The sequence below is a fragment of the Lepidothrix coronata genome, unplaced genomic scaffold, assembly GCF_001604755.1.
Source record: "Lepidothrix coronata isolate B3197 unplaced genomic scaffold, Lepidothrix_coronata-1.0 Scaffold267, whole genome shotgun sequence".
NCBI classification, from domain to species: Eukaryota; Metazoa; Chordata; class Aves; order Passeriformes; family Pipridae; genus Lepidothrix; species Lepidothrix coronata.
This window is the reverse complement of record NW_016690447.1, coordinates 715,531-724,591: the sequence shown is the minus strand read 5'-3', so window position 1 is coordinate 724,591 and position 9,061 is coordinate 715,531. Positions and strand designations below refer to the sequence as shown.

At 49.4% G+C, this 9,061-nt stretch overlaps 1 protein-coding gene across 1 annotated transcript in view; it reads right to left on the bottom strand.

The window, feature by feature from the left end:
- Positions 1–2,366: 2,366 nt before the first annotated feature.
- SHISA6 (shisa family member 6) overlaps positions 2,367–9,061 on the bottom strand; it is a gene marked incomplete at its 5' end in the record, with an annotated part of 277,328 nt that continues 270,633 nt past the window's right edge. Inside the window, one exon of the mRNA XM_017835933.1 lies at positions 2,367–8,432. Coding sequence (XP_017691422.1) covers positions 7,882–8,432 — 551 coding nt within the window. The remainder of the gene's footprint in view (positions 8,433–9,061) is intronic.

The following is a 9,061-nucleotide window of genomic DNA, read 5'->3' as shown; positions in this document are numbered from 1 at the left end:
CAGGAGGACCCTGCTGTGGGAGGTGACACCAGGACTCTGCTCTGGGACCTGTGGCTGAGCTGTGTCCACCAAGGAGAAGTGGGTGACAAAATCCAGCCTCAGTGTTCCTCAGGTGACCCCCCCCACACACACCACCATTCCCATCCTTCAGTCCTTCCACAGGAAGGTCTTTCCTCTGCAGAGCCCCTGCCCAGAGCTGGCCTTGCCCTTTCTGTGCTCTGTTCCCCCAGTCAGGGGATCCACTGGGACCTGCTCAGCCTGCCCTGGTCCCCCCAGGGGTGAGGTGGGATCTTCCCCAGGCAGTGTGGGGATGAACTGGGCCTGGCTCCAGCTCAGCCTGGGAAACCCCAGCTGCACCAGCCAGGGACAGGCACTGGGGGTGACACACTGTGCTGGGGTGGGCCAGGGGCTCATCCTCTTCTGTGACATCCACCAAAGTGTCCCTCCAGTCATGCAAGGGAGTCATACCCTGCCTGGAGGGAGCTCCTCAGGGGGCCAGGGGGCCCAGGCCACCTGGGCCACCTTGGGCCACCAGCAGAGAAGCTGCAGAGCTCACTTAGTGGGGCCAGTGGGGATGGCTTGAGTGAAGGCTGGTCACCAAAGTGTGAGCTTTGCACTTAAGTACTGAAATCAATTATTACAGGGATTGGAAACAGTGGGATTCACTGTCTTTTGAGGTAAGAATTGGTCCCAGCCTCATCTCAGTCATCACTGACTCTCAACACCACAAATTCTGCTGTTCTCCTCAGTGCCTTTTATGGGAAGTGGAGAAATCAGCTAATTCCCCATTGCTCCATCCTGATTTATTAGTGCCACAAAGACTTGGGTAATTATGAATAGAACTGCCAGGCAAAATGAAACTTCTCCCTTAAAAATGCATTTTAATTAACTCTGCTGGGTTCATGTGTTTCTCAGGCAGTGCTGGTTGTGTCTCACTGATTGAGCTCTGCTCACACAGACACAGGAGACCACAAGCTTGGCCAAAGGGCTAGAGAAGGGCCTTGTCTTCCCACTGGACCTCCTCTGGAAGATGATTGTGGGGTATTCCTCCTCAAAGCTTCTTTAGTCCACTAAAGCTGAGCAGCAAAGCAACAGAAAGATAGAGAATAACAGAGTGGGTTGGGTTGGAAGGGACCTTACACATCATCTTATTCCACCCCCCTACCATGGGCAGGGACACCTTCCACTAGCCCAGGTGGCTCCAAGCCCCGTCCAACCTGGCCTTGGACACTTGCAGGGATGGGGCAGCCACAGCTTCTCTGGGCAACCTGTGCCAGGGCCTCCCCACCCTCACAGGGGAGAATTTCTTCCCAATATCCTGTCTAACCCTGCCCTCTGTGAGTTTGAAGCCATTCCTCTTGTCCTGTCCCTCCAGGCCCTTGTAAATAGTCTCTCCCATCTTTCTTGTCATCTCCCTTCAGGTATTGGATATCAGGTCATCCCAGAGTCTTTTCCAGTAAACAATCCCATTATCCCTGAGCAAAGAGCAGAGCCTGGGGCTTGGTAGGTGAGTGGTGGAGAAGTGAGGACCTCTGCACCACACCAAGGCAGCAGTGGAAAGGACTTGTGGTGTGTCAGCCCTGGGATGACATGGCAGCAGAATTCCTCTGAACCTCAGTGCCAGAGCTGCCAGGTGGCAGAGAAGGGACAGGGGCAGAGATGTGGCACAGCTGGGTGAGAAGAGCTTCTCCCAAAGTCCTGCAGGGCAAGGATGGGCTGTGAGGGAAGCAGTGCCCTCCCTGCACCCCAGAGCTGTGCTGGGAAAGGGCACTGATGTCTCAACAGTTTTATTTCCAGCAATCCTTCCCAATTCCCAACTCTCCCATTTTTCCATGTAAGCAAATCCTCACGATGCTGAAGGCAAATGAATGTGAAAAGGGAAATACGAAATTTTACTCTTCCTTCACAAAAGGCAAGAGAAAATCCCCACCACGTTTCCCAGCCCGCCAGAATAGGAAGGAATCCCTAATTCAGAGCTGGGAGAAATGAAAATACAGTCTGACCCTCTGGTAGCACGGGGGGCTGTTCAGTCAGACACACAAATGTCTCCTCAGCACATTTCACATCTTGGAAGAAAGATGGGGAAACTCCTGTGTGTTCAAAAGCAAAGCAAAGCCCATGTCGAAGCCTCCAGACATTCCAGAAGTCCCAACTTTGCAATTTAAGGCAAAGATGGAGAGAATATCACAGCTCATGGATGCAAACTTAGAGAAGGGCAACTTTAAAATAAAATCTTTAAGGCTTGCAAGACAGAATTTTACAGCAAATGGTAATGTCTTGTTTCTTCCCTGCTTCTTTTTCTGGTTTGATGATTAAATGCAGTAAATAAATACATAAAAAGAATGACTCCTGCAGACCTTGCAGCATTCATTTTAATAGATGCTATTTAACTACACACAGAATCACAGATATCTACCTTTCAAACGCTGGTTACAAATATTGGGAAGGCAGCCAAGAAAATGGCTTTTATTTCCCCCCAATAGATATCAAAAAGAAACAACTTCTATGTTGAAATTGCCTTTATTTTTTAATCCATAAATATTTGTTACTGACAAAAGTGGAAAAATCCTTAAGACTCTAAATTTTACTAAACTGATAATATTTTTGTTTACAGTACATACAGAATGTGCTTTTACAGGTAAGTATAACAACAAGAATAATACAGAGAAAAACAGTCAAATACTGCTCATCTTGAAGCTTGTTTAATGGTTAACCAAGAGTCTGTGCAAATTACAGATACAAATGTACTTCCTCTTCAGTACTACTGTATAATAAACATGGAATCCATAAACTGGGCTAAAGCACAAAAATATCCACTTAATCCCTCTTAGGAAATATTGTCCCCCGAAACTAAAAATATTACAGTAAGAAGTGTCTTTCTCAGAGCCAAGAAATTCTTGCTACAAAAATGTCTGAGGGGGTCGCAGGGGGGCACAGGGGGCAGAGGGTCGGGGGGGCAATGGGATGGAGACCGCCCGGACATCGTGTGGCCATGGAGACAGGGGGTGCTGAGGGCACAGAACTCGTTCACATCGACACCACCACGCCCCAAAGGGACCCTGCAGCTCTCCCCTCACCCCTGGGCTGCCACAGGGGCTTTCTCAGCTGGGTTTTGGTGAGGGCACCCCAAGAGCCGGCTCTGGGAACTGGGAGCAGTCCCTTCTCCCGTCTGCTGACAGACAGCACAAAGTGGCTGCTCTTTGAGGAGCAGCCCCAGCACAGCCTTATTGCTACAACACTTGGTATGAAAATATTTCTGCCCCTTTCTCACATATTCCCCTTACTTTTCACTCATTGGAAATATACCCCGACACGAGACCTGTCCGTGTGAGATATATTTCAGCAGAGTCCCTCCTTCCACATGAACACTAAATCTGAAACAAAACCAACACAAGCTGTTTCTCCATCACATGAACTGAAGATGACAAATTGATCACAAAGTAGAACACGTATTTCAAACACAATTAAAGTTACCCTGTTTCATGATGAGTTTGGTTGCAGTGGTGGAAGAAGGTGAAGACATGTCCCAGCTCCCAGGAACTGTCCATCTCTTACAAAAAACATGCCAGGCTCTTGCAGATTCCTGGTGGGAATGCCTCTGATGGATACAGGAACAGAAAGATGCATGCAGGAAGCCCAGGTTCATGGGACCAGCTTTGTAGCCAGCCAGGTTCCAGAGCAGCAGACAGAAATGAAATCTAGGCCAGGGAAGGAGAGCTTGCTACCAGAAAACTGTCCCTGTTTCTTCCCACCCACTCCCATATCCAAATAACAGATCATCATTTATAAAAGGAACGTGAAAACATTGAAAAATATTTCATTTTTCCTTAAAACATGAGTCACTGGCATTAGAAGACTTTTTATGTCAAAATTCTGTTCCATGTGGTGCTCTGTGTCGTTCATTAAAAGTAGTTTGCCACATTTCAAAGAATGATTTGATGTAGTTTGAAGCTTAGATTGGTACAGGGTCAGTCAGAATTACTGATTGCATTTTGCAGTGTGTATGTGTATATATATTTGTGTCCATATACATACACACACATGAGATCGGTGTATAAATCCCAGTGCAGAGCACTGGTTTTTGTTGCTGCTCAGGGAATGCAAATAATGATCAGTTTTTAGGAAATAATATAAACTTTTCTATACCCCATCTCCTGGTCCCTGCACATGCACTCAGGGAACTGGACACTCCACAGGGGTGTTTCCACTTGTGGGTTGAAGAAAAAGCTCAATTCTTCAGAGTATATTGGATTAATCAAGGCAGATTCTATTTCACTGTACAGAGGAATGTGGCTGCTTCCTGCCTTTCTCCTGAGTGCAGGATGTCGTGGTGACTCAGACATGAGGAGGAGAAAGCAGAGAGGTCCCAGTGCAGGTGGCAGCACCCCTTGGAGCTGTGCCTCCCAGGGACCCTGGCCAGAAAGAGAGCAATGGGAAATCTGGGATGCGGCATCTGCCCACCCCAGCACTCCCTTTCTGGGCAGACAGGATTGTAACACATCACACACGATGTGTCAGGACAATGACAAACAATAGTCATAAAAACACTTTGCTGCTCTACAGTTTCTGCTGTGAGAGGGTCTCAAAGCCCTTCACACCATGGTCTGAAGCCTCTGTGGAATTGGAAGGTGTTCCCATTATCATCACAGGGAACTGAAGTGCTGGGATCAGGCTGTGGGACACGACATCCGGTCCCAGAGCAAGTATTTGTTCAGTGACAAACTCCCAGAGTGAGGAATAAGGAAAAAAAATAACCAAAGAACACCTGTGTGTGCTGGAACATCACTGCCCCATCTCCCAACCCAGCCCAGCACACAAAGGAAGCCATGGGAGCACAGCGTGCCCCACTGGTATCAAGGGCATTGTTCCTTCCCAAGAAAATTTGCTGAAAACTTTCTGTGGTGGTGGCAGAGTCCCTGAAGAGATTTGGCCCAAAAAGGGTGGGACACATCTGCTTAAAACAGTTGAGTGGGTGGAAAATACAAGGAAATGGGGCTTAATTTTCTTTGGAGGGTTGTTGCCCAGACAGGACAATTGGCAGAGGGCTTGGTGATATTTGCCAGGCAGAATAAGAGAAGACACCGAGGTCAAATGACACGGGCACAGCTCAGCATCTGCATGGGCTGCTTGAGGGAAAAATTCCCAAATCTGCATCTGGTCCAGCAACTTCTTAGCTCATAAATGGAACATTTAGACAAGGACTAGAGCTTGAGACAGACAGCTATGGGAATGGAAAGAGAGGAGTGTTCACCTACCCATGGCCTCACACTGCCACCTCCGCTCCTCTGGCTCTGCCACCACAGCTCCCGCAGACTCTGGGGTGGCCTCTCCTCTCCCACAGTGTTCATGTCTCCCTGCCTGAAGAGGGAAAATCCTGGCCTTTCTTGGGCCAAGAGTGAATGGAAGAGCCCCAGAACCTCATCAGGGACTGACTCCCCATCAGCCCTCTTAGTGTCTCTTGTCCTCACAAGAGTCGCAAACTGGTCTGTAGGAAGGTCAGCACAGGGCAATATTGTCCCAGGGATTGTCTTCTGGGAGGAAATATCCAGTGACTGAGCTGAGGAGCTTGGAGGTAGTCAGGGGAGAGTGGTGTCCCTCAGGGGAAGGGTCAGGAGAGGAGGTGTGAGCCTTTTCTCTCTCATCCCTCCCATGCCATGAACTGCCACTCTGATCCACAGACAGTTCTGGTTGTTGCCCAGAATGATTTTGCCAAATCTGAACCATGGAGACTGTTATTTATTCCTTCCCAGCTCAGTTTCCGTCAAACAAAGCCCCAGCACCTCTCACTGATGGATCCTTCTCAGCACGGTCTCCATCTGATAGGGCAGAATAAAGCTCTGGAACTCATACCAGCAGACCCATGTGGCCACCCCACCAAGGCCTGCCTCTAAATCCCACTGGGGTAAGGACATGTGCTCCTCCTGCCTACCCTGACAAACCTGGTGCTGCATCAGAAACCTCCACAGGAGACTCATAAACCTCCAGAGGAGACTCAAGCTCCCAATCATTGTTTGCTACAGGACTTGGCATGTGGAGCTGGGAGCATCATTAAGGCCGGGAGGTGGGAGGTATTTGAGGGGAGGGACCAGGGCAGAGCTGAGTTCTGTGAGGTTTAATGTAGGAAAAGATTTAATTGGAAATGTAGGACATGAGGAGAAGTGTCCAGGAATGTTCTTACAGCCTGAATCAGTCGTGTCACCCAGAGGAGGGAGCGTGGCTGCCGGTGGGACGGGCAGCATGGACAGCATGTGGTGGGACCCCCAGGGCACACCATGGACAGGGTCCAGCACCAGGAGTTACAGCACTGGGTCTGGCTGGCCTTCCAAACCTCTGAGACCCTTTCCCGGTCACAGAAGCGTGTTCTGATGTGAGTTAGTTCTACAGAATTTGATAGGAACACAAATAAAAGGGAAAAAAATAATAAAGCAAAACCAAACCCAAATCCAACAACAACAACAAACCAAAACCAAACCAAAACCAAAACAAAAAAAAACCAAAGCAAAGCCCAATCTGGCTGGAAAGCCAAGGATAAAACCCTCACAAATTCTGGACCCACGAGTCTCTGTTTTAAAGATTTTACAAATATACAGTATCTAATTAGCATTATATCAGATATACAACATGCCCATTAATTATAATTATGCTGGATATATAATTTATATGCATGAAATGTAACTGTCTTCATGGTTAGGATTGGTACTCAGTGGAATTGGAATTTGGAAGGTTTTCTTGGGAGGCCATCACATGGAGAGAAAATCATGGAAAGTTACCGACCTGCTTTTGGGCAGAGACACCCCCAGTCTTGTGCTTCTGCTGAGGGCTGGGGAAAGATTTGCTACATAAGGAGTTCTGGGTTGTAACTGAGAGGAGAAAATGTGTTCAGAAACAGGGGACCTGGGCCAGTGGAAAATGCTGTCAGGAAAAGATTCTGAGGAGAGATCCAGGCTCGGGGGCAGGGGTGGAAGCCTGGCCTTGCAGGGCTCTTGGTGCAGTTGGGACCTCCCCAGCACGGCTCAGCAGGGCGAAGCTGAACGAATTCTGGTGCTTTAGGTTCAGCAGTGGCAAGAAGCTGGAGGAAGAGAAACCCTATTCCTCCTTCCTATTTACATGTTGGAGACACCAAGATATTAGAATGATGAGTGGAGGAAAGGGAAACAAGCATTTCAGCGTATTTGTGCTTATTGAACACATCAACCCCACTACTTCCTACACTGAGAGAGCAGGCGATTTGTAGGCACTAGTATGTTTGTATCTTATGAGTATATTTAATATATACTAAAAGTTTATTTCTCAGCCAGGCTATTCTTGTCCCTAGATCTGCCAGTCCCCAAGGAAAGTCTGCCCTTGAACTTGCTCCAAGGGTGACAAGGAACAGATGTGTGGGTGCTGACTGATGTCGAGCAGCCTGGGGGTGACCCCCCAGCAGCCAGAACTTCCCTCCTTGCTACAGAAAGACCAAACCTGAGGACAAGCCCCTTCCTGACAGGGTGGGGTGCTGTGTTTCCTCCTCTCTACCTCGGGCTGCATGGGACTGCTTCTACCTGGAGCAACGGAAAAGTCCTAAATTCATGGGAACAATGAGATGAATGCAGGTGAGCCCTTGGAAGGAGCCATCGATTACTATGGCTTTCTTTGACAGAAACTGATGCACATCAGGAAAATTTCCTCTATTATCCCTCACTATTGCCTGTTGGCTTGCTTGGGTTCTTCTCATGTCACCGATGGAGGGGTGGCTTTAAAAACAACGTGGATGGGACTGTCAGAGAAGTCTTTGCAGACACTGAGTTAGTAGAGGTTACCTTGGCCTATAAGGTCACTGCAGTGTGGGGTGCTGTGGCCACCCCCAGTCCTTACAGAGTATGTACAAGGCCCGAGGTCCTATCACACAGTCACCTCAGTCTTGCTGGCCGTGCGATAGTGGTGGTGGTGGCCGGGGATGTAATGCAGTTGCTCCACGGTGTTGTGGCGGCGCGAGGCGAAGGCCTGGCGCTTGGCCGAGGTGGGGGTCATCCCCAGAGTGTTGTACAAGTTATTTGAGGCACTGGGATGGGAGTGCATTTTTGACATCCTGTAGCGATCCAAGACGGGTGTGGACACAAAGACATCCGTGTGGGACAGTGCCCGGGACATGGACTGCTCAGGGTACCCCGAGCGCTCCGGGGACAGCAGCGGGTCCTGGGAGTGCAGGCGCTCGGCCGACAGCAGCTGCTCATCTGAGAGGATCCGTTCGTAGGACATGCTGAACTCCTCGGGCATGATCCTCTCAGGGGACAGCACCCTGTCCTGGGACATGGCCCGGATGGGGCGGCGGGGCCTGTCCCGGTGGTTGGTCTGTTGGGACATCTTGATGACGTTGATGGGGAGCGTCCCCCGCGCCGCCAGGTCGGGCAGGTGCCTCCTCCTCATGTAGTACTCGTCAGCCTCCTTGTCAGCTGTGGGGACGGAAAGGGAGTGGTTTAGGAATGTCACAGTGCTGTTCCACAGGGGGAAAGGGAACTGTGCACAGCACACAGCCCTGGAGCGGCCTCCTGGGGACACCTCAGGGACCATCAACCACCCACGTCAGGAGCTGCCCGTCAGAGAGACCCCAGCCCTGTGTGGGTCGTGTCACCACGGGCCTGTGGCAGAGGAAGGAGTTTGAATTGCACGGAGATGGGGGGAGTCCCTGTGCAAACACCCACCTTCCTGCACCATGAAACAACAGATCCCACATACCATCCAGTCCAGACTTGGTATGACGTGATTTACACAAAAAGCAAGTTATGGAGAAAGTAGCAAATGTCACCTTCTCAATACACTTCTAAAGCAAGGACAGGGCAGGTGAGCTGAGCAGGACAGTCCCCCATTTGAGGGAATGCACAGCTCATCTCTGGCCTCAGACATGGATGTTCCCTGGAGTCCATGAGTGACATCATCACATTTTTAATTACCATTTTTGAATAGTTGTAAATGTGATCACAAAACAGGTTTGGTAGTCACTGGGTGTTCTCACTGAGACACTGAAACACCTGCCTAAGGTTTCAGTTTCCATTTTCTCAGACACCTTCGTTTGATAGAATTT